The 25320-nt window shown below is 49.7% G+C and overlaps 7 protein-coding genes across 7 annotated transcripts; 4 read left to right on the top strand and 3 right to left on the bottom strand.

The window, feature by feature from the left end:
- Positions 1-1038: 1038 nt before the first annotated feature.
- On the bottom strand, positions 1039-2222 carry D7B24_004218 (uncharacterized protein; the record flags this gene model as incomplete). The annotated part of the gene is made up of 3 exons (XM_028638391.1): positions 1039-1730; positions 1779-1871; positions 1927-2222. Coding segments are annotated over 3 exons (1081 nt in total), but the record flags the coding sequence as incomplete, so codon positions are not given.
- Positions 2223-5922: 3700 nt separating this feature from the next.
- Positions 5923-7886, bottom strand: D7B24_004217 (uncharacterized protein; the record flags this gene model as incomplete). Its single annotated transcript, XM_028638390.1, has 8 exons — positions 5923-6215; positions 6560-6606; positions 6653-6784; positions 6843-6922; positions 6978-7070; positions 7134-7276; positions 7332-7650; positions 7755-7886. The coding sequence occupies 8 exons, from the start codon at positions 7884-7886 to the stop codon at positions 5923-5925; spliced, it is 1239 nt and encodes a 412-aa protein (XP_028490342.1).
- Positions 7887-9131: 1245 nt separating this feature from the next.
- D7B24_004216 (uncharacterized protein) lies at positions 9132-9431 on the top strand (the record flags this gene model as incomplete). The annotated part of the gene is made up of 1 exon (XM_028638389.1): positions 9132-9431. The coding sequence occupies one exon, from the start codon at positions 9132-9134 to the stop codon at positions 9429-9431; it is 300 nt and encodes a 99-aa protein (XP_028490341.1).
- Positions 9432-9813: 382 nt separating this feature from the next.
- D7B24_004215 (uncharacterized protein) lies at positions 9814-10356 on the top strand (the record flags this gene model as incomplete). Its single annotated transcript, XM_028638388.1, has 4 exons — positions 9814-9824; positions 9873-9937; positions 9990-10319; positions 10352-10356. The coding sequence occupies 4 exons, from the start codon at positions 9814-9816 to the stop codon at positions 10354-10356; spliced, it is 411 nt and encodes a 136-aa protein (XP_028490340.1).
- Positions 10357-10807: 451 nt separating this feature from the next.
- D7B24_004214 (uncharacterized protein) lies at positions 10808-12727 on the bottom strand (the record flags this gene model as incomplete). The annotated part of the gene is made up of 1 exon (XM_028638387.1): positions 10808-12727. One exon carries the CDS (start codon positions 12725-12727, stop codon positions 10808-10810), a length of 1920 nt encoding a protein of 639 aa, XP_028490339.1.
- A 3672-nt stretch (positions 12728-16399) lies between these two features.
- Positions 16400-17421, top strand: D7B24_004213 (uncharacterized protein; the record flags this gene model as incomplete). The annotated part of the gene is made up of 3 exons (XM_028638386.1): positions 16400-16645; positions 16828-17381; positions 17418-17421. The coding sequence occupies 3 exons, from the start codon at positions 16400-16402 to the stop codon at positions 17419-17421; spliced, it is 804 nt and encodes a 267-aa protein (XP_028490338.1).
- Positions 17422-18517: 1096 nt separating this feature from the next.
- D7B24_004212 (uncharacterized protein) lies at positions 18518-19936 on the top strand (the record flags this gene model as incomplete). Its single annotated transcript, XM_028638385.1, has 2 exons — positions 18518-18699; positions 19738-19936. The coding sequence occupies 2 exons, from the start codon at positions 18518-18520 to the stop codon at positions 19934-19936; spliced, it is 381 nt and encodes a 126-aa protein (XP_028490337.1).
- Between the last annotated feature and the right edge of the window lie 5384 nt (positions 19937-25320).

Raw genomic sequence — 25320 nt, 5'->3', positions numbered from 1 at the left:
AACCCTAACCCTAACCCTAACCCTAACCCTAACCCTAACCCTAACCCTAACCCTAGACTTTACTCACAATAGCATAGGCAGCCAATACCCGTATTTAAAACGTAGCCCGGCCTTTTATAAAACTAGGGCACTTAAAGATTATATAAGTAATATTATCGTAGAGTCTAGCGTTAAGGTATATAGCGTCTAATAAGTTAAAATTATCTTAATCCTTTTTCTTTTTAAGACTTAATCTATTCCCTACCCGCTTAGAGTAGATAGGGTAGAAATAAATTACTACGAGTAAGGCCTCTTATATATAATTATAGGTCTCGGTCTGATTCGCTAGTATTCCCTAAACCTTGGTTAGTATTTTAAGCTAGTTACTCTTTACTTGACTTTAGACCCTGAAGCCCGCTGGCTATAGTATTTGCATTACGCCTTGAGTCAGACACCGAACTTGGTTAGCTACGGCATTTCGGGCCACCTCGAGCGAAGAACTTGCTATCGCCCCTAGTTGCCTCTTATAATACGGCATGCTATATCGGGGATTCTGGGTTAGTTCTAGGTAAGCCTGTTTTCTAACCAATCTGCACAAGATGCTAACGTCGACGATGCCCATTATTATTCTTATTTACGGGGCATGGAGAACAGTAGCCTAATGGCAATCTCTTTCTGAGGGGTAGACTCGCGAGAGCTATAGCGTCTTACAGCTGCAGAACGCCACCAGTGTCCCGGTCCTGTTGCCATCCGCGGCAAGACCTACAGAGACGACGTGGCAGTCATTTCCGCAGCTTTTGATCCGTACACTGAGGTTGGCCAAGACATGATCCTGATCAGCCATAGTTATGGCGGCATTCCCGCCTCTGCAGCTGTTCATCTAAACACCGAGCTGATTCCTGATCTAGTAAACTTCATTGAATCGATGGTATAGATCTTAGTGTCGAGTTCATTTTCTTACACACTAGACTTCTTGTCTTGTTGTAGCTCCGATAGCCTGACCTGAAGTCGGGACTAAAAAATCACTGCCTCGAACTTTCCCATCAGAACCACGGCTACCTTTGAGTACAGAAGCATCCAAACTGATGAAAGACGAGTTGGACCATGATCCAGAGTTCCATGAGTTGCCAGACGAATCAACCGACGAGACGAGGCTGACTTGGGCGCTACCCACATTGACCGCGGCAATGTTGCCCCTCATTCTCGAGGACGAGCTTCGCATAACAAACCCTGTATCGCCGTTGTTCCATGCCGTGTTCCTCTCAAAGGTAATTGAACCCGGGTTACCATTGTCAATAAACCCCTTCTTGAAGTTCGCGAAAGCAATCGAGTTCCGCACAATATGGTTTGCGGGTGGGTTGTTCGTGATGCCAAGCTTAAATCCGTTGCCATCTCCCTCAAACGGGCTGAATCCCCATCTGTTGTAGCCGTTACCCCATGCGTACACCTCTTCCAACATCACTGGTGACCCAAACATAAAAAGGTCTAAGCCGTCATCGACATTGTCCCAAAGCCTAGCGTTTCGGAGGACGTTGCCTTCACCGGATCCGGACTTGCAAGCGAATCCGTCGGCGCTCTCGCCATTTTTGCGGGGATCCCGGTTGCGATACGAATCAAGCTTAAAGACAGTATTGTTTGACGAAGCTCCCTCGAGTTGAAATCCAGTTTCATAATTGTCGTGCGTGGACAAACCTTCGTAATAATTGTGGGAGGCATCGCGTGCGTAAATGCCGTAAGGGCCATTGATCAGTCTGAGAAGTTTAGATATGATTAAGCAGTCAACTCGCGGAAGGGCATACTCAAGATTGTAGAAAGCCCAGTAGTTGGCGTTCTGGATGTGAAAGATGCCGCGCTCCGAATTGGGTAAAGACTCGTCGAGAGCTTTGGGCGTGCTGTCAACTTATCAGCGTTCGTAGGACAAAACAATTGGATCGGATGCGAACCGACCCAGGCATGTTCTCTCCATTGATGATGACCTTTTCGCTCTGGTATGGCCGCACTGAGATTGGAGCTGTTCGCGTGCCGCTCTTTCCAACCTGGATGTTCGCGGACGGTGCATAGGTACCGGCACGCAGGAAGACAGTGTCACCAGCAGCCGCAGCATTTACAGCGGCTTGGATTGAGCCATAAGGTGCAGTAAGCGTTCCTGTTCCAGAACCTGACGGCGAGACAAAGATATCGCGGCTTGAGGCGCTTCCCACGAAGGCCAGGAACCAAATTGTGGAGATTTGAGAATTGTACATTTTGAGAGCCGTCTCGAATGAACTAACGTACACCTTGATGATTGCCGAATGGACGGGCAAACGTGCTTTTATGCTTAAACATGACTTTTCTGGATTGGAACGAACATCAGGCCGCTCGCGTCGATCGTTGGCCAAGCGTGGCTTGTCTCCCGAAATTGAGGACCGTTCATATGTGGGGAGTTACATCGGGCTTGCGAGGCTCGGCAGAATATCGATCCTCCAACCGGTGTCAGTATCAGCGAAAGCCAGCCACTTTAGTCAAAACATCCTGTTGGTGGATCTGCATGGATGCGAAATTCGGAGCCAGTAGCTCCGACTCTTGCCTCGTCCTGTCACGACCCCACTGGCGGAGGATCATGACCTCTCGGTCGCGCTAAGAAGACAATGGACGTTTGGGCGCATAATGCGAGAGATAGTGTAGCGCCGTGCATATTATTCACTTACTTGAATTTCCCATTTGTTTGCGATGGTATCCACAAATTCAAGTAGCGCATAGGCGTCACCTGACACACTCATCAGTAGGTCGTACCGAGTCACTCCAAGACGGCCACTTTCACGCCAAAAATAGTGCTTTGAGGACAATTCCTCTTACCGTCCCGAGCGTATTTAATATAGTCATCCAGCAAAAGTAGGGTCGACCTTCAAGAGGCCAGCGTCCAGGTTAGCCGGATCGGCCGACTTTAATTCAGTCGGGTCGCCTTCCAAGGGATAGATAGTCAGTATGGTATTATTGGAGTTCACTTACAAACTCGTACGTACGTATAACATTGTAAACATTTTCTTGTAGCTCCTAGGAGTAACTTGATGACTAGTTATTCCTCCAACCTAAGACCACTCGTCAATAATCTCGATTTGGCGTTGCGCCATGTAACTAATATCGCGGGCGGTGAAAGTGGCGAAGGCCAGTCGTAAATCTTTAAGACCTATGACTGACATGGTGCGATTCTTTCATACAGGCTATGGCGTTCCATGTCTCGGGATTATGGCGTCTACACTGTGTGGCACAGAGCAAGGTCCGAAAGAGACGATGTCGCACGAAGGAGACGACGTGTTTGAGATGGCTGAAATCAAGGCAACCATCGCCGACATCTTTGACGAGGTCAGGCTTACCGCTCAGAGCTTTAGGAAAAGATTAGGCGAGTAGCGACGGCCTACAATTGCTAATCGCAATCTGATCCTCACACAGAGCGTCTCTGTTTGCCAGACCCTGAAGGCCTAGTAGACTTCATTCGTTCCTTGACTTCCAGGGACCCTAAAAGTTGGCATGATAACTAGTGTCTGGGGGACGATACGCTTGAGGATCATTTTACAAACCTCTTTGACAGGGTTATCGGTCGTGGGGAGCGTATCCCTGTTGCACCTGCCGACTGTTATTTATGGCTGCGGGGTGTATTATTTCCAGGCGCCATGGGGTCGTTCTTTGAACGTTTATGCAAGCTATGTATGTCGTCCATGGAATAATTCACTCTAGATAAGTACGAAAAAGCTCCCTGTTCAACTCTTCCTGTGAATCACATCGCCTCCCCTGGACGTGGCGAACGGCGTTATCCGGATAGTAAACATATAACGACACAGAGACCTATCAAGCATTCACGCCGCGCATATAAACTGACCTTCAACATACATCTATTATCAAAGATTCTCCAGCTCTTCGCTGCTCATCAAAGTTCAAAATGATATATAAGATCCTTGTCTTTCGCGGCCCCTCAGATAGTTGCCTCCTACGCGAACTGCTCTAGAGCGGGCACAGTATCATAGCATACCTGCGCTAGGAATCTCTCCAAAATATCCTAGCAGCCTAGTATTGGGGCAAGTCCCTTTGAGCCTGTACTAGCACACGAAACTGACAAAGAGCTAGGTGGTTAAAGGCGAACTGACAAATTACGACACGTTTTCCACGACCATCTTGCAGAGCTCATTTATCCTCTCCCAATGAGGCCAACGCAGCTTGAAGACCTCGATTCGGCTACTTTTACCGTATCTTGTTACTCTGACGGCGGGTTTCCAAAACCCGAGAGCTGGTAGCGTCACATGTCTTCGTCTTGGCGCACAGCATTTGGTGTACCGCGAGGGGGATGGCACAGACATTCGGGGATCACAGTTATTGGCCGGCCGGACGGTACGGTTCTCCGTATCCCGTAGATCCGCTTGGGTGATAGAAAAGCATTGTGGAAAGTGAACCGAGACAGTAAGGACGACATAGAGGACTCGTTAAACTGGTTAGATGGTTATCGTATATGAAGAGAGCACAGGGTAGAGTAAATTTAGTGTCTTCTACCTGCTTTTAGTCCTCGCAGAACTTTGTGTCATTTGACCTGAAATTCATCAAGGGCCAACATCATCGGCGTCTCATTTGGCGAGATCGATCCTTTTAATCTCGATTCGGTAAACATGTATGAAAAGGCCTTATCTGATGCACAGTTCAAAGGTATAAGAGTCAAGGCTTTTCTGCTTTGCTATCTACATAAATAACTAAGTATGTAACACGCAGCGTTGGGTTTAGGTTTGATTCTGATGTAAACGCGCAGGTCGCTGTTGTGCTCCTGAAGCCCTCGAATCGTACTTGACCTTTGGCCGAAAGCATAGTGTTCATCTAATCAGTGAGGAGGTTTGGCAAAACCAAAGATACCCTGACGCTCCCAGCTTCACATTGGTCCTCTCAATCGACACTGAAGGGATGATCAATCAAAATCCGATCCATGTTTTAGGGGGCCTGACCAAGGTCGGATCACCACTACCCCTTGAATAAGTCAATTCATTGACTAATGCCTTCTTAGGATTACGGATCCGATGGCGCTAGATTCGGCTACTTGATTAGTCGGAACCCTGCTTTTATACGTCCTTGCGAAGCAAACTCGTGCTTTTCGTGCTCATAATCATTATCGCCTGGCCACGTTACGTGTTCTTTCCGACGATTCTTTTGTCCAAGACCAATCAATTATGTCTTGCCGAAAATTATATATTCACGACAGAATTCTTAGAACAGCATAAGACTCCATATAGATGGCTGGTAATCCTAGTTTATTTGCTTGGGTCGGTCTGTTTGCCCCACTCTATGAACGGGTCAGCAAGGCCATGAGAAAGGGATATGATAATATTGCATCCGCGGATGCAGCTCTAGGAGCTCTCGAAACGAGACTTTAGGAGAAGTTGTTGGAACACCGCATCTGTTTTGCCCTGGGAGTAGATCTTGGTGCCGACGTGCCTGGCAGGTGTCGTATTGCTTTTGCACACCAAAAGGAGTATTTCAATCTGTGTCTCAATCGCATGGTTCTTGGAAGCCTTCAGTATTGAAATAGAATGATAAGGTTCATTACTAAGCGGAACAAATAATCTGCCCTTAGTTAGTTCACAGTAACAGGAAATGAAGGATAGGTCACCCTCGAACCTTAGCAGGTATAAGCATTCAACTCCCGAATGCCTCTCTTTCTTTCTCTCAGTATCCACTTAGCCCAGGCTTCCATGACTTCGGGAGTATAGGTCCGGCAATGCCTCGATGAAATCTCCATTTTCAGGGATGCGTTGGGAATCCACCCAGTTCCCATGTACAGCCGAACGCATGCCTATGATATTCTAGTTTTAACTCCGTGGACTGCTATGAAGCTTGAAAATATAGGCTTACGGAAGGGAAGAATAATTTTAGCGATTACTTTTTGAAAGTCTTTCGTATCTTGGATGATCTTCAAAGTGTAGTATCGAGTTAGACAATGTAGGGAAAGCTAGGGTTGTGTATGGGAACACGTGTGCTTACGATTTCGTTCCTGTGCTCTTGGATATTGTCAATCATCGTGACCAAAAGGCCATCGCCTTCCGGCGCATCTGAACCTCTAGGACTGAAGCATGTCTCTTGAACTAAGACATCTGGACCTGGAGACATGGTCTCGAACGTTTTCGTATCATAGTCGTATCGGCCTAGGCAATTCAGGCCACGATACAGGAGCGATGGGTCAGTGGTTGACTTGGGATCGAAACAATTGACATAGGTGTAACGAGCTGGAGGAGTTAGCCAATTATATCCATAATGTTCATTACCAGATAAATCGTGCGAGAATAACAAACTTCTCTTAGACAAGAACCGCTCATCAATTCGAGGGAACTCGCAAGGGATATTAACCAAGATCTCTGAACTTCTATTAGCGCAAATATTCAAAGACCTATGCAGCCAGGTATCCTACCAGGATCTTTGATGGCTTTTTCGGTTGTCTGTGGATTGATTTTAAACTTGACGTAATTCACAGTAACAGGATTAGATTCGCTCGAAGAGGAAGGCCGCCTTTTAGTGGCTATCACGTTCTGGGCATCAGTCCATGTTTCGCAGCCAATAATGGAGAACTTACGCAGAAAGGGGAAAGCGTTGCTTGAAGCCACCGTGGCATCGAAGAAACTAGTTTCGTCAGCGTGCAACCTCGAACTGGATTTAACCTGCGTACATGTTTCCATCTTCCTCCCACGAAGCCCCCGAGTGAATCGGCAAGCAGTTCTTCCAATGAAATGTTCGGACAGGTCTTTTTTTGTCCTTGGGAACAACATAGAAGTAAGTCGGCAAGTTCTCGTCATACGTCCTTGACAGTTGTCATCAGCCATGTTTGACAAGTGGCAATGGTTTTGCATCTGACCTACCATAGATGCCCGTCCGGAGATGTGAGAGACTCGAAGCTAGTGTGGAATGGCATTTGCATAAGTATTATGTAGCTTGGAGTCTTTTAAAGATTCTTCAGTGCTTCGCCATTTATTCATTTCAATCAGTGCGCTTACTATGGCACAGTCATGAATGAACCCATTGATTGGGCGTTCAAACGACTGCTCGTAAATCTTTGCGCCGTTCCTATTGTGTATCCAGACTGTGCACTAGACAAATTTAGCACTTCAAATTGTCGTTTCATAAGAGATCTCCAACCGCAAGTTACTCACGTCATTGCTCTCGGCCCCTCGGAGTGCATAACCATAACCTACAAGGTCTCCAGTGTCGGGATCAATCTTTGGGTGCGCCGTATAGGGGCCCTTGTCGGGGAGCTGGCCCGGAAATGGGGTGTGACCAATTGTGGCCATCGTAGCTTGATCACAGCGTTAGCTGACTCTTGCACGAAATACTTCATTGACAGAGCTTACTTGGATCAAGTTCATATGGGGCGCCGTGCTCGCTAAGAGCAAGCAGTTTGCCTGCGTGAACTATGACATTTGTGTTTGCAACATTGTCCTCCATCGCCCTTACGCAAGGGTGGTGTGAGAAGGGGCTTCGCATCACACCAAACAATGCCTTGCCTGCCTTACGCTCCGCAATGAACCGTTCAGTTAAAACGTAGCGTTGCTTAAAGGAAACCTTTCCGTTGTGGACACGAAAGGCACTGATACTTCCGTCCGCATCAAAAGAAGTAGTCTTGGCGCCATTCATGAAGAAATCACGCTCGTAGTAGGGGTCATGGGCCACCTATAAAATAGCCACATAGTTAGTCCTAAACAAGGTGCACAACAGGTCTATCTGAAGTCATTCTTAGAATGAATGACCAGGAAAAGAGGAGCGGATAAGCCTACGCCGTAGAACGTTCCGTTTAGCTCGAGGGGAATATTCCCCTCCACTTCCAGATCGTCAAGTTCGGCTTCAGCTCTGAAGGGGCGCGAGGCGCCGGCAAAGTCCTGGAAGTTGCTGCTCAGAATGCGAACCATGTTGGGAGAGGTTTCGCCAATATGCAATCTTTTTTTACAGACTGAATGACGGAGCTGTCCTCTCAGGCCCGGAACGGCAACGAGTTGCGCTTATATACTTTTCATATACTTCGTAAGTTGTAGACCTCTGCTGAAGGCTTAGTGTTGTTGAGAGGCGGGGGGAGACAGCTGGCATCCCATCGCCCGGAGCGTGTGGATGAATGTGGGGTCAATCAATCCGGCACCTGGAGCTCTCTGGATCGACTTCACGCAAATACGTTCACTGGAAGATCCGGATGCCCGAAAGGCAGAATGGCAGGAGTCTGTATCGCTGCCCCACACAGTCCCACATTGTTGCATCAGGCTTGAAGAAAAATCAAAGCATTCTAACTGTAAAATCCAGAAGTAAGGAGAGTCTCGTCAACTTTTCCATGTTTCGGCGGCTAAGGTATTCAGTGGTTGACGATTGTCGCGAGCAAGCCTGGCTGGACCGAGGCTTACCTACTCTCGAGACACGCCGGGATGAGGCCCGGAAAACAGCGCCGCTTAGTCGGGAGATCTTGAGAGCTTGGGCTGCACGCCTACCTACCTTACCTCCCTTACCTGTAAAGGGCAAACATTGAAAAGCTGGGTGGCAAGGGTGGGTTCAGGTCGCGTGGTGGAAATTATCGGAAATGGCAGGTGTGGAGCACGCGATGCAAGTATCATGTAGCAACAACAACACGGGGACGATGATCCGCGGGACCCGCCCAAGCCGCCCACACCGACTGACCCCGCTCCGAGCTCCTTTCTCCATTGCATCGGAGGCAAACCGCCTAACGCTCCACATCAAGAAAGACGAGGAACCCCGGACCTTAACGCACATTCTCATAAGCGCTATTATGAGCGGAAAAATGATTGGTTTGGGAGCTCGCCGACGAGGTCAAAGCAAACAGCTCCTGCAAGCCAGATGACACTACCGGCAGCTAGGAACCCCTGTGGCTTGGCCAGGAAGGACTCGCGCTCAGACCGCTATAGCCCTGCATGTTGCATGGTGGTAACGTGGCGCGGAGGCTCAGGGGTTGTGAGTGCTACCTCGCTACTTCCAAGTAGGGCTTCTGCTGGTGTTGATCATCGAGGGATTGTAGGTAGAGCACGTGGTCCTCGAATGGCGAGGAGCAGAAATATCTCGTGGACGCCGAGTACGACTCATGCAAAACTGGAAGGGATGCGCTGAATGGTGGTTTTATCTTTAGAGACATCTACGGCCATCATCACGAACTGCTAATGGCCAACAGTATCGAGAACAGAGGGCCAGAGTTGCTTGCCGTCAACATTACATTCATAACCACGGCCCTGATCTCCATCTTTTTAAGATGCTACGTCCGCGTCTTCAAGGTCAAGGCCTTTGGGGTCGATGACTGGCTGATGGCAGTCGCGACGGTCTTTTTCACGCTTTACGACATTTCGTCAAGTATCGGCACCCACTATGGCACAGGTCGCCATCATGCGGACCTAGAAACCAGGAACATCCACACCGCAATGATGGTAAGCAGAATCGACCCCATGGAGTATGACCTGGTCTGATATTTTACAGTGCTGGTGGTTCTGCTTCTTGTGGTATTGCCTTACAATGACGTTCTGCAAGATATCAATTGGCTGGTTCTTGCTCCGCGTTACCAACAGCAAGATACACAAATGGATCATATACATAGCCATGCTTTCGACGGCCTTCTCTAGTATCGTCTTCTTCTTCGTCTCGATGCTCCAATGCCGCCCAATCCCATACTTTTGGAACAAGGATATTGAAGGAAGATGCATCAACATTGAAGTTATCATTGGTTTGGCTACGCTATACAGCGTCTTTGCTGTTCTTTCAGATCTGATATTCGCCATCTTACCTGGGGTGATCGTTTGGAATCTACAACTTCATCGCCGGACTAAGGTTCTCTTATTCCCACTTTTGGCCATGGGTTGCGTGTACGTCTTTATTTTGTCCTGATGTCGACATAAGCTAATATTTGACAGAGCAAGCTTCGCGGTGTTGGTCCGATTTCCATTCCTACAAAAGTTCAGGCAGCCAGACTTTCTTTGTAAGTATACATCGGCAAGTTGAGGCTTCCTCGCATGACTGACGGCTATAAGGGAACACGGTGGATATTGCAATCTGGTCAACAGTCGAACAAGGACTCGCCATCACTGCTGGAAGTCTGGCAACACTTAAACCCCTGATCAAAGCCGTCGGTCATCGCTTCGGCCTAACCAGCAATCCCACAGCTTCCGGCAACTACAATCTCTCCTCGTCCCGCATGTCGCGTTTGACGCCAAAAGCAAAACTTCCCAGTGACACCGTTCGGCAACAGGATCTTTCCTATTTCGACCTTGAGTCTGACACGCCTGACTCTAAGGGAGGCGGGATCAAAGCTGCTTTGCCGGAGGGCTTTACGGTGAAGAAGAATCGAGAGTCCAAGAACCGTACACAGCCACGGTTAACCCCGGTGGGGGAGAATGATAGTGAAGAGGAGCTTCATTCACCTCGGTTGTGGAGGGAGCACCCGCGGGTAGAACAAACGCTGCGCTGAGCTGAGAATATTCTGGCAGTGATGTAAGATAGTTAGCTGTAGGCCTAAGCGGCCAGGGACTATATTATGGACGTTCTGTGCTGCAATTCCATAAGCAACCTAAGCACGACACTGCTACTCGCGTTGGTCGTCGTACCTGAGCTGAATGGAGAGCACCTGGTACTGAAAGGCGGATGAACTCCACCTGCCAGACGGCCTGAAGAACGGAGTCTAGACCCCCAGGACCCCTCTCGTCTGATACTTGCGGACTCCACCAACGTACACCAAGCCAGTTCACGGTAAGCTTTCGTCACCGAGTTTGCAATGCAGAAAACACGAGATTCTTTAGGGAAGATTGGAGCCCCCTAGTCAACTTCCATTAAAATACAAAGGTAAACGGGATTACAAACTTGCTAGGATGACATCCGCCGCCTTCTCCGCCACCATATACGTCGAAACAGCAGTGAAGGTACCAGGAATGCGTGGGTACACGGAAGCATCCACTACCCTGAGGCCTACCGTTCCACGGACACGAAAGCTCGAGTCAAGAACGGCAAACGGGTCATCATCCGCGCCTATGGGGCACGTGGAAGAGGCGTGGTGGCCCCAGGCTGTATCCTTGACATAGTCCTCAAGGTCCGCTTGTTCAATCACGTCAGAACCAGGTAAGACTTCCATGATGGGCACCGCTTGGCCGGCGAAGGCCTTTCGAGCAAGGTCAATGGCCTCCGTCATGGCCTGGACATCCTTAGAAGCCTCGCCATTACCAGTATCAAAGTAGTTGAAGGTAATCTCGGGGACGTCGAGAGGATCGGCAGATCGAAGTTCAACGGTGCCCGCAGTATTACGCGGGTGAGCTTTGAGAATAGCCCACGAGAACCAATCATGTTCAATGGTTGCGTTGACAGCGTATCCAGGGAAATAGCCCCTGAAATTGACTGGACCACCAAAGGCGAAGATGTCAAAATTATCCTGGGTTGTAGTGCTGCTTTTGTAGAACATCGCAGCCGCTAACCCCGACGAAGAGTAAATCCCGTGATCGCCGCCCACAGGGGTTCTCCACCGATCAAGACACGGGTCTTCGGTCGTGAAAAGGCTGAAAGTGCAACCATTGAAAGAGGTAAAGTTGGCAGGGGCGCGGCCTTGAACGGAGATTTCATAATGGTCTTGGAGATTTGTGCCGACACCTGGAAGGTCAACAAGAAGAGGGATATCAAAGCGCTCAAGTTCCTCAGCGGGACCGATGCCGCTCAGTTTCAGAAGCTGAGGGGTGTTGTACACTCCTCCAGCAACAATGACCTCGCGAGAGGCAATCACGCTTCCGGGCTTACCCGCGGCTCCAGTGGACAATGGGCTGGCCTTATAGAGGTGTTTGCCGTCGAGAAAATCAACCCCTGTAGCACGGGGGGGGTTTGACTCGTCGAAGTTGATCTTGGTGACAAAGGCGTTGGTACGCACGTCCAGTGGGTATTTCTTGGTACCGTTGGGGTGTGTGGCATCGCGGACAGAGAGGATAAACTCGCGGGGGCCAACACGGCTAGCTTCTTTCGACGACAATGGAATCTGGTAGTAACCTGGTTCCTGGTCTCGCGCAAGCGTGTTGGCGTTGGCATCCCCTGCGATGAGGTCGTCCATTGTGATCTCAGTATTAGTGGCGTTGCTTAACGCAACGGCGCCGCCGCTGAGAAGGCTGAGGAGCATCTCGTCTCCTAGGGGGATGCTGAGCGGGGCAGTCTCGGTACCCAGCCAACCATCATAACCATGACCTTCGACACCGGCGGCTAGATGCCTATTCTCTTCCAACTTGACGAAGTACTTGCGCATGTTCTCAGGCGACCACGAGGTATCGCCAGTCAGTGACGCGATGTACTCGAAGTCGGACTGGTGTGGATACACAGCAATCAAAGCGTTGTGCGCCGTGCATCCGCCAAGGGCCTGAGTCCGGGGATACAGGGTGCCCTTCTGGATGGAATTCTCTGGGGGGTTAAGGCCAGTGTATTCGCCATCGGATGTCTCATAGGTTGTTTTGTAGTCCCGGGCTTGGCGGGTCTCATTGGCATAATGATGCACAAAGAAGTTCCAGGCAATTTCGGGGTCCTCTGAAGCATTTGCAGAGTAAGCTGGGACCGTATAATTGGATGTGTTGTAGTCATCGCCAGCCTCAAGAAGAAGGGTTTTGTGACCGGCAAGAGCCAGACGAGCCGCAAGAGGACCGCCACCAGCACCTGAGCCCACAACGACGTACTCATAACTGGACAATTCGACGGCAGCTGCGGCCGAAGCTGAGACAGCCAACAGGCGGAGGGAGGGTGAGAACTTCATCTTGCAGGCGATGTAATAAAAGCCTAGTATCTGACCCGTCAGTAAGGCTTTCGACGTGCGGAAGAAGAAGACTTACCCTAGGAGCTGAAGTGATGTCTCACGGGCCGGTAAATCAGAACAAAAGGATACAGCAGCTGCCGATCACAAGGCCAAACAGAGCTGTCGAAAAGCAAACACACTCGGCCTTTAGTACAATCAGTGGCCCGCGTGAAGTCGTATCAAACCAGGACCGTCGCCAACTTGGATGTGGCAACCTTCGGGCGAACAATGCCTCTTCTGTGCGTTCCGCGAACGCGAGGTTCTGCATCGCAACAACCTTGCTGTGGTATGCATCGATTCTCGGAGATGAATAACTGCTGGCATTGAAGAGATACTGTACATACATGGTACATACAGTGGGGCGATGGTGTGAGGAAGCGTCCGTAGAGCCTTGCACAGTGGCAAGGGGCGGCATGACACATGCAAACGTGATCGCTGGCGAACGCAGGCCCCTGAAAAATCGTAAATAATACCGGAACTATTCCCAGACATGGATCTGGGTCCAGGGTTCGAGCCCCAGCATCTTGGCAAAGGTCTCCCGTTTGGGGTTACATTCACCATCACGAGAGACACGATTGGCCGGTCTCATTCCCATTTGTATTCAATCCTCGTGTATCAAACCCGTCGAGATAGTTATCAACGCGCCGAGGCAGGTCTTCACCCGTGCTTCGTTCCGGGATGGTATTTCATCATATCATGGTGTAACATGTATGTCTTTATGCATGGACTGTTAAGGTACCAATCAGAGTTCGAAGGGTTCGCCTCACGATAGCGTCTACTCGGGCGAGACCCTAAGATGATGTGGAGTGCCGGGTGCGGTAATCACCTGGGGGAGGACGCGAGGTTAATCAACAAATTTCTATCGCGAAAGTAGCGCACGCTATCATCTGCGGAGGGCCCCGTTGAAGCAACATCAAGCTCGCATTTCACTCGCACTCAACGTTGGCGCTCATCGACAGCCTGGTCGATGCAATTTCTCGGGGCATATCCGCTGGTATCGATACGAATGATGGCATCATATCTACCCCTGTTGAGGCAAAGTCGGCAATGACTTGACTTCTGATCTTGTGGCCAAACGGGCCCCCATTACGTACCTACTTTAGCCCACCTTACCAGTCGCAGACAAGGTTCCAGGCCGCGCTTTTTTCAATGTGCGGTAGGTCCAAACCAGGGCCATCTGATCGGAGACCAATCCGCGGGGTTCTTCTACCGGCGGTCATGCCGTACAAGGTCTCCATTACGGCTGGCACTACGTCTCTCTGCGTCCAGCACTACGGTCGTGCACTTGTGTTGATCAGGCGTCCATTTGTGGCCTCGTCTTCCCATTGGTAAGTCAGTTTCAGAAAGGTTGGCTTGCGAAGGTGTATTGTCTGTAGGGGTCCTTCGGGGGTGATGCTGATGTCTCTATTGGCAGTAGTCTTGGAATCTAGGCTCTTACTGATCATCAATAACACCCTAGGATCGGTGAAGTGAGAAACGAAGGTCAATATTCGCAATCGTCCGCGCCTATATCTGAAAAAATTTCGCGTCCGTTACTTGATGGCTGAGCTAAGCTTGTACATTGTACGTCGAGGCGGTGACTCAATAATTGGGCATGAGAGCGAATCTTAGATTTTCACGGAGCAAGCTATTATTCTTTCAATGAGCGATGAAGTCTGCACCACAAAAGGCATGCTTAAGCTTTTCATGACATTCGTCATCGAAACCTTGAGTCACATTCAAATTAGATCCTATAGGACGTCGATTGCCTGGTTGTAACCTTCGCTGATCCTTAAAATATCAGTCTGGTGTCAAGGAAGGAGTGGATGGTTTACGTGCTCGACACCTTCCTTAACGGATATCCAAGTCCGGTTTCTCAGTAGCAACATGGACTTGAGACTTGATTGTCAGTCTTCATGTAGACATTGCGAAACACTAGCGGCTCCTCCCAGATCGCCGGATGAGTTTGAACATGTTACTCAGCTTTTCGCTTTGGCCTTTTACAAAGTACTATGGGTCGGTGTACGTCTAAAATATCTTCAAGGAACAGATTATCCCTTAACTAAGCTGCTTCCAAGGCTCGGAGGATTGGCCAACATCAAATATTATCACCATCATCACCACGCCGAAGCTTCAGCAACGGAGATTCGGTGAAAACCCAGGAGTGTCAATCAATTCCAAACTCTTAGAAAGCTCTCCGCCATGGAACCATCACAAGCTTACAACAGGATTGACGATTTACACAAAAGACCTCTTAATATATGCAGACAATTCTCGATCGACTTGAGTCGTACTTAATATCTTCGAGGCTGTCAATTAAAACTTGTTCCATGCCTATCTCGGCGGTAACACTGCTCTGACGACACACCATTTCAAGGGTTCTATAATTGCGTCTTTTTGTGTCCTTACACACTGTCGATATCATGGCCAGTGCCACCTTGAGATGAAAGCGCCCAACAGCCCTTACCACGAGTGTCACTATGTCCTCATGACCATATTTGCAGAGTCCGTACCTGTGCGTTTCGTGACTCTTTTCAGGCTTAAGGGCAAGCTTGGGATACCCATGCTCCATTTTGTTTCAAGAAACAGGAGCCTAATTGACGTGGCTGAAGAATATATGACACTTTGACGAACCGACTACATGTTAGTGAGCCTGCAATCGGATAGTTTTATGGATTCAAAATCACGGGTGCCTATTCTACATTAAGTCCATAACAAAGAAATGTGTGCCACAAGCCAACATGTTTATATTGTTGTCAAGCTGTGTCTGCAACTTCTCATTGGTCACAAAACATCAGCCATTCGTGACTATTCTATTCGCTCAGCTGTATTTGGACGTTGGACTGCATTACAGGAATGAGTGAGTGATTCCCAAGACGATATATTTCGCGTCTTACATATATTTTCAGGCCCGACCTTGACCTTTTTATCCTAAAGCCTCCACCAAACAAGGCTGACGATACGCGACGACTTGAAGTCTCTCGTCAGACAACCTGGCGGTGAGACTGCGGAGAAATAGGTAAGCCGATGTACCAAATCAACTTGCATCAATTGGTTGGCCCCATCCGGACGGGGACAAACTGCCCCTTAAACCTCAAATATGGTCCCACTAACGCCAGCCCTGGGATGGCCGAAGAGATTAATGTTCATTTAGTTCAGACGGTAAGTTGTTCCTCGACATGTCCAGATTTGCCTGTTTTGCAGTTATTGGCCGAAACCAGCCAAGTGTACAAAACGGCGGGTAGGAAATGTGCAACATGCACCACGTAAAATGAATTAACGACCAGCCCAGGCAACAGAAACGCATGCATGGAATAGAGCGACTCCTGCCGTCACTGTGGACCTGAGCTGGGAAGTGCGAGCAGTGACTTCGCCAGCCAGACCCAGAGGACAGAGAGCGACTCGTGGTGATGGTGCAAACGCACCCTGGGGCTTGCATGAGTCGAAAGGTAACTTGATATTTAAGAAAGAGAGCAGCAGCTCCTTGGCTTATCCAATTTGTTCCTTACGCAATCGCGACTTGATTGTTTCTCATTCATTTTTTCGCCAACAGCTGTGCTGGTTTAACATTCGTTTCTGGTGCATTCTTTGACAAGTCACTTCACTGGATCCTAAGCCAATATACAAGTCCTTGTTTTTCCTACGCCAAACACCATGAAGGGGGCTGTCAAGACCTCGTTGGGCCTTCTCGCCCTAAGCTTAAAAGCAATGGTCAAGGCACAACAAACAACCTCTTATATTGACCCCGATACTTCTATTGCATTCCAGCAATACCTTCACAGCGGAACTGGCTTCGCGTTTAGCATCGCATTCCCAGAGGCGACATCCAGCGACTTCATTGGTCAGATTACCGCGCCAACTTCTAAAGGGTATGCTCCCGTTTCCCTCGGTGGCAGCAAGGTCGGTCAGCTGCTCCTTGTCGCCTGGCCTGAGGATGACAATGTCATAACATCAATGCGTAAAGCTACTGGGTATTCAAACCCTGATGTCGTAACAGGCGATTTCAGCATCAGATCCATCGCCTCAAACATCACCCAGACGTCATTCACCTATACCTAGGTTGCCTCTCTGATCCCACTCAGTCATTTGCCCCTGATTCGGCTACTCAAACACTTGGGTTCGCCCTCAGCGATAAGGCGGTAACGGAATCTTCCAACTCCGGTTCGGTACTCAACTACCACGCGGCCGGCTTTGGCCTCTGGGGCGTGAACGCGACCGCGGCTCGCTCTTCCGAGTTTGCCGCATGGGCCGCACTTGCATCGGAAGCGCCCACTGCTCCCCAGCCTACAGTTTCTGGGAATAGCACAACGCCCGGAGTCCCTGCTAACGTGACAACGACTATCTCGAACGTAACCTACGACTACATCGTTGTGGGTGCCGGTGCGGCAGGCATAGTTGTTGCTCAACGTCTTACAGAACCAGGTCACAGCGTACATCTTCTGGAGCGTGGAAGCCCCTCCTATTTCTCTACTGGCGGCAAAGCCATCATGGATTGGAATGCGACTGTCACCCAATACGATGTTCCCGGTATGGCGTATCACCTCGCCACTGCCAAGGACACGAGCGAGTACTGCACAGACACGGCTTCGCAGGCCGACTGTGCTCTGGGCGGCTCAACCATAGTCAATGCCATGATGTACGTCAAACCAAGAGCTGCTGACTTCGATGATAGCTGACCGCAAGGTTGGCAATGGCAAGATGGTGTTGAGGCTGCCACTGAAAGATTATTCAAGCGGTCCCCTGGAACCACACTGGCAAGCCAAGACGGCAATCGGTACGACGATGCCGCATTCGACATTGTTTCTGGTTGCCTATTTAACAATGGCTGGAGCAAAGTTAACGCTCTCAAGCGCCCGGAAGAGAAGCAACTGGTTTTCGCGCATCCGACTTAGCTAGTAGGTCTTCGGATACCCCTTTTAGATGACTTTCCACTTACAAAGACAGATCGAGAATGGACTTCTCGCTGGACCTGTCCGTGACTACCTTCCCTGGCTCTGGCTCTCCCCAATTTCTCTCTGCAACCCAATGTCAAAGTCCTTCGCGCGGTTCGTGAAGGCTCCGCTATCACCGGCGCTGAGGTCGAGCTCAAACCACTACGCGCCAGGTCATCAAATTGAAGACCGGCGGCGCGGTAATCCTGCTGCTGGTGCGCTTTCGACCCCCCGCCTTCTCTTTAATTCTGGCATCGGTTCTAGGGCTCAGATCGAGACCGTCGCCTCTGGAACAACCAACATCAACCTACGGCCACAAAACCAACGGATCCCGCTTCCTGTTGGTGAAAGCATGAGGGACCATCCTATTTTCACTGTCAACTTCAACGTCAGGACAGGTCTCAAAACACTTCCTAAGGATGATTGGCTCACGCCAAGTCAAGAAACAATCGATCTCTTCGCTAAAGGCAGTGGTCTACTTTCGCAGTCCGGGCAGCGCCTGAATTTCTGGACAGGCGTGAATAGCACGGACGGAATCGTTCGATATGTCCAGGGCACAGTTAATGCGCCCAGTGACAACATAGTCAGTATGAAGGTCTATCTTACCCACGGCCTAACGTCGGTCGGCGCGCTTGGTATCAATCGCGCAGGTGCAACCACTATCACAACCCAGCCATCTATGAACACAGATGGCGATCGTGAGGTAATGCTGTCTTTCATGACTACACTCATTGAATATGCGAGCAAATCTAACAGCTCACTGACTCTGCCGGTCAACACCACGGCAGAGAGTCCAACTCAGACATTCCGCAGTGGGTCTCATTTTGTCGGGACAGCTGTCATGGGCGAGGAAGATGACGGCAGCAGTGTCGTTGACACTGATGCCCGCGTCTGGGGAACTGACAACTTGTATGTCGTCGATACCAGCATCCACCCCAAGGTACCCACTGGCAATACGCAAGCCCCTGTCATGGTTGTGGCGGAGCACGCCGTATCAAAGATCCTGGGCGTTAAGCCTATCAAGTATAAGATGAAGAGCAGTCATATGTTCAGAGACCGCGTGAGGTTTTGAACCGTTCGTATTTGCACAGGAAGGCATCGATTCACCACTGAACCTTGCTTAAAGGGGGCTAGGGGGGTGAGGTGAAGCTTTGAGGTATTCTGTGAATACTTGTGACATTACTCCTGTGAGGTGAGGGCCCCACATACGAGTAACGTGTTGCACGCAACCAGATTGTCATTGAATAGGTTTTGGCATTCCCTTATTAGACATATCACCAACCTAAAATAGTGAGAACGTGCAAGCGGTTCGCCATGCTCGGCGCCGAGCCCTGAGGACCGTTACCCGGGTCGGACCCACATCAACACGAGTCGGCCGCGCGTCACTCGGTATTGGCTGTGACATCACCGCCAATGCTGCTTGAGCATATATACATCATGCATACATGGTATACCGAATGAAGGTTCACGTCACGCTTTATTGGCACCTTGTAGTGTAATCAACCAGTCGTGATCGACAAAAGGGAACGCTGGGCTGACGCGTTGGCGCAATGCCAGAGCTGCAGCGCCACAGCTAGCCACATCTCATGACGATGAGCGGAGTTATGCTCAGCGATTGTGTCAGGGCTGGAACTGGGAATGTAGGTAAAGGCTGGCGTCACTATAAGGCTGATAGCATGTGTCATGTGAGAGGCTTATTAGTATAAGATACGTTGGCACCTCCACTACAATCAGTTTCGGTGTGTATTCTCATCTTGACCAGTATTTCGACACAACACAACGGTCCCAAATCGCAGTCATCAGCCCATCCATAATCAAATATAAACCAAGATATGGCGGTGAGTCGTTCCTCGAAGGGTGACTAGTTTCTTCAGCTGACATGATCCAGAACGGAAATAACCGATCTCGTGGTCGACGTCTCGCGACTGGGGCCATCATTGGCATTGCCATTGCCTGTTTTGTCGTTCTCGCCTTCTCTCTACTTTGCTGTTATTTTTGTTGTTTTCGCAAGAGGCGCGCGAACAGAAATGCTCAGGCTCACCACCGGACTCCGACACACAGTGGCAGCATGATGGGCAAGCTCAGCGGCATGATGGGCGGTCGTAACCAGGCGGCTGGCGGACCAGGCATGACGGAAGCTGGATACGGCCAACAGGGCGGCGGATATGGTTACAGTAATAATGGACAAGCAGGGTACGGACCTGGGTATAATGCTGGATACAGTGGCGGCATTCAGCAACCACAACCGGCGTATCGTTAAGGGGGGTGGAAAGGATGAGCCCTGTGCGCATAGACAACATCCCATAATTTTGAACACAGCGACGGCACTGTACGTTTACGCGTGGTGGCAATTCATGACGAAGTTATATCATTTTTGTGTATGTACTATGTTTATGTATCTACGATGCTTGTCTGTGTCTTTCAGCCGCCTGGCTGCTTTCTGCAAGCCTGTCTCCGAATTTGATGAAGATAAAATGTATCGCCCCCAAAGCTAAAGCGATGAAGCCAACAACAGATGGCGCCCAATGAACACCCAAGCTGCTGTACATGCTTTCAGCCGACAGTGGCAGTAGGATAGCTCCAATCGATCTCATCATGCTTGCAGCAGCGTGTGCAGAAGCTGAATTCTGTCGAAATACGTCTGTCAAATAGTTGACCATCCCCATAAAAAGCAATTGGAAGCCACAAACAAAGAAAATGCCGCTCATTGCCGGCACCACTGGATGAATCGATACCCGCGCAGTCCAACCCAACCAAAACAGGCCGATGACCATACTTGATACTATTAGCACGACATTCAAATTGAACGGTCGGGTAACTCACAATGGCGATGCAATGCACGCTAGTGGAAGCCTTCTATGAATTTCCTTTTCCGTCCAGCTCGCGCCAGCCCTGGTTCGCTTGTCATGATAAGAGGTAAAAGCTGCAAAGATAGCAAGTGAACCAATAACTCCGAGAATCACTACACAGCTAGTCAGAGAGATGCTACTCTATAGGAAGAATAAGGCTTACTTGGAAGGTATGCCAGGCCAGCTATGCCTGGTCTGAGCCCGTAAAGTCGTTGGAAAACTTGGGGATATGCCTGAAACATGAGATAAAACACTGCATATCCCATGGTGAGGTAGGCTGACGTGAAGAAAAGAATCGGCTCAGTAACCAGGAGAGTCAACGGTCGAAGGAAGATTTCCCTGGCGTTAAAAGGTTTGAGTTCCGGTGCTTGATGTCTCGGGTCCAAGACTTGAGAGTGTTGTCCCGCAGCTATATCAAACTTTTCTGCATTCTGTTTCATTAGTTTTCGAATAGCCTTGTTATACAACACAGGGCTATATGTCTCCGGTAGAGCCAACACTAACGGTAGGCCGCCTATCGCTATGAGGGTTGCGATCCAGAATGGCCAGCGCCACGAGACTGACGATGAGGCCCCAGATATTGTGGGTCCTACAATCGGCCCAATCGTCGTCACTGACATGTAAAGGGCCATGGCGTTCCCCCGGACCGAGGGATCATCGAGTATGTCGGCATACAGACCTCCAAGCACAGCTGTTGGTGCAGCAGCATTTATACCGCAAGCCAATCGGAATACCAGTAAGAGGTAGTAACTCGGCGCGACAGAGCAAGCGCTCATGAAGACGATGTATCCCAGGTAAGTCCCGGTTAGAACCGGTCGTCTGCCGACGTACTCACTGAGTGGTCCAAAAATCAGAGGACCCAGGACATAACCGACCATGTACAATGAGTTAAGCAGGATCAAATGAATGCGATCGTTGACGCCGAAATGCCTGGCTATTGCATCAAGAGCCCCAGACGGCATGGAGGATCCCAGATTTCCATTAAATGTGCAGATGAAACCAGCAACGACAATCAGAAGCTTCCTTGTCTAATCACAAGTAAGTCATCGGTCTGAATAACATTGGAATGCGCTTCCATTGAAGACCAAAGATACGTACAGATGAAAGTTTTGTAGGATCGGAGAATGCAATATCGTAGCTGTTTGATCCATCTGAGCCTTGTGCACTTTCGTCGGTTTCTACATCGTGTTCTGATGTGCGCATCCGCATCTCTAGATCAACTCTGCGTGAGGAGTACATGGTATCGTTTGAGTGGCTTTTCTCATTCAGAAGCTTAGTGTCCACGATCATTTAAGCATGTTGCTGCACCCGTTATATAAGCCTGAGGGAAGATTACGAACAACCGAGATATGCGACCTCTTTGCATGGTGTTCTTGAGATCAGAGTGGCTACTTCCCCCAAAATCTGCGATGTTGATTGGCGTATTCGACCGAGTTTCGGAAATCTGCTAACTTGCAGTACCGGCCGGCCGGCGCCGCTCTGTATTGGTAATATGCTCGTTGTAGGGATTGATCATCAAGTCTGGAGGCACAGGATATTCGGAGGGGTCCGTGCGAGACAATGCTCTAATGGGATGCTGACAGAGCTTGCCGATTGGGCGAAATTTCCGACTCGGCTCAATATTTCAACTTCCGAGTCCACCGTGATTTCCGATAAAGGGTACCCAAAGCTGACCAGTTGAGAACCCCAGAGTTTGACAAGTCCATCCGTCTCCCGCGACGATGAACGGGCAGATCGTGTCTCCGGAAGGGCGTATCAGCAGACGTGCAAATATGGCGACAAAGACGGGTCGAACGAGTAAGCCCCAGGCAACATTAGTGCCGCATATGTGACCTGCTAACTCGTACAGATGGAAAGGCATGTGAAAGGTGCCATTACCGCAAAGTTCGATGCGACATGCTCCGGAAGGGTACACCCTGCTCAAACTGTGTAGCTCATGACATCAAGGAATGCAAAGTCTTCGAGAAGAGAAAATCTCGACCGAAGAGCCCTTTCGATAGCGGGGCGACTCTAGCACCTCTACAGCCACGTCTTGAGCGCCCACATCCTGCAACTACGCCGGCTACACCGTCTCTCCCGCACCTACGGCCCGATGCAGCCAATTTGTTGCCAACTTCAGGATCGTCGCAAGTTGAGCGACGTGCCAGTGCATGTGACGCTTCCGAACAAGTAACGCGTAGTCTGGCGGATTTCATCAATCGCGAAGACCTTCGCAATTTGGAGATAACGGATCGCTGCCGGCTGTATTTTATTGGCACGGAGTTTTCTAACCTGCATCACATCCTACAGCATCGCTCTCGGTGGCCGAATGAGAGTGTGCTGCACTTTGGAAGCCTTACGTTCCCGGCAAGGACTCCCTCGATGCCATTAGGGAGTCTAGAGCTGCCCAATAAGGACCTCGCAGATGAGCTGGTCGAAGCTTACTTCACTCATGTGAATCGGGGTTTCCCCATCGTAGATGAAATCGATTTTAAGAGGTCTTACTACAGTATCACCAACAGGAGCACACCTAGCATCAAGCCAGTATCTCTGCTGTTGCTCAACGCTATCTTCCTGGTTGGAGCTCACGTACTAGCGCCCCAGAGAGAAGATCTCAAAGCGTTGCGGTCTGTTTTCTTCTCGCGGACCAAGACAATTTTTGACAATCGTTACGAAAAGCATCGAGAAGCATACTTGCAAACCGCTCTTCTTCTGACCTGGCAGTGCGAAGACCTAGAGGATGTCGTCTCCAACTCTTGGCATTGGATTGGCGTTGCTGCTCGAACGGCCTTCGGGTTAGGAATTCATCGGAACGCAAATCCCTCCAATCTTAACATTGCAGATAAACGCCTCTGGATTAGGCTGTGGTGGATTATATTACAATTCGATGTGGTGATATCGGCGGCCTATGGGCGCCCTCAAGCTATGTGAGTATGCTTCACTGTCCTTTCGATTAGACTCTAACGTTGACAGCAATTTGCAGGATTCCGATGTGCCAGTGCTCGAGCTTCAGCATTTTGACGGAGTGAATGATGCACAAACGGACTTTACTATTCAACATACTCGGCTCTGTGTGATCTTTTCAAAAGCCATGCGTCAGCGATCGGCTCTCCGTTCGACGCCTGACGAACGCGCAGCGGCGACTAAGGAGGCCGATGAAGCATTGGCCGAGTTTATCTTACAATTACCTGAAAACCTGCGACTCTCAACAAGTCCACCAAGCATCTGGACTGCCACATTGCATCTTTCTTACAATAATTTCCTCATACTACTTCATCGCCGGAAGAACCCCGAGCAGCAAGTTAGCGACATTAGCAGCGACTCGGGAATCTGTTGGAGTGCCCTGAACAACATCAGTTCAATATTTGAATCACTCAGGACCTGTTCAATGCTTCATGGCCTATGGCTGCCAAGTATACACGTACTCTTTACAGCCATGGTGCAACTTTCGATTAATTTGAACGACCCCAATCCGCTCATCGCAGCTCAGGCTAGGCGGCCCTTTGAATCACTACTTTCAACGCTACGCGAAGCTGCACAACTCTGGGTTTATGCTCAAAGTCTACTTGCATTGTTCGAGCCCCGTCCCATAAGACCGACAGCACATCCTGAGGAACCCGCCCATCGATCTAGACCGGCTCACCTGTTTCTTTCTGAACTGTCACCATCACCGCAGAATGATTCTGGCCCTCGTGAGGAAGGTGTTCCGCAACGTGAAGCCTCCATGCATGGTGCTGCATATGAGCCACAAGGTTCTTCCTATCAAGAAACTACCAAACGTAATCAGCAGGCTCGTGACGGCCATCAAGACCAGCTACTCTCAGGCAGCCTGTTTGCCAGTAATGAACTAGGGATGGCAGATCCGTTCAGCGGCGTAGATACACTAGCTTTGCCCTCAGAGCTGGAATATCTTCTCGCAGGTGTTGGCACTGATTATGAATTTTGATCAGCGGGTTTCATGCGAGGTCACTTGCCAGAGCGGGGGAATGAGCAGAGAGAAGAGGTGTTCCACAGGCGATATCAGCAGTCAAATATTGGGTAGTGGGTTGAAACATTTCTGGATCATGACCCTCCACGGCCATTTTTTGTGTGCTCTGGTGCTCCAAGCCTATCAAGTTCGTCATTCAAGGTCAGAACTTAGTCACTGTCGGTTGGCTCTGCGGAGCTACTGAGTAGGGGGTCGGTCAGGGGCTAAGTATTCCGAGAATGGGTATACAAGGAGCTGCGAAGGATCTCCAAGCTGCGGAAGGCCAGAATACAGATGTATTCTGACCCTCAACCTATACTCCAATTGTCTGCGGACCTTTATGGAAGACCTGATCACTCTGCTCCATATCAAGCATTGACAGTTACCGTATGAAATGCTGACTCGTCTCCGTATAATCTAAATTGTAGCTAGCTTTCAAATACAAAGATTCAAGGCGCCCTGCAGATGCTTATAAAACACTCGAAACATCCAGTAATAGCGGAATCAAATTGTGTGGGCTAATTGGATGCGCGAGAGCTACATCCTAATATCCACCTGCCCGAAGTTGAAGGCTGCCTCAGAGGGGCGATCGAAGGCCAGGAGAAGAAGGAGGGGCATGCTTGGAGCATTCTCCACGACTTCACATGTTGCATGTCGTTTCTGCTGCAATTCGTGGTAGGTTTTAAGACTAGGAAATGGGTAGAATGCACAATCGTTGTCCCAGAACTCATCATCGCCTGTGACGATATCACGTCCCACCCGGAGGACACAACGCAGATCCTCGACACCAGCCATGCGGGGTCACGTTTCTTGCCGCTCCCTGTTTGCGCCACTCCAAGTTGCCCCCCC

The sequence above is a fragment of the Verticillium nonalfalfae genome (assembly GCF_003724135.2).
Source record: "Verticillium nonalfalfae strain VnAa140/NRRL 66861 chromosome Unknown scaffold_232, whole genome shotgun sequence".
NCBI lineage: Eukaryota > Fungi > Ascomycota > Sordariomycetes > Glomerellales > Plectosphaerellaceae > Verticillium > Verticillium nonalfalfae.
This window is presented reverse-complemented; position numbering and strand designations above follow the sequence as displayed.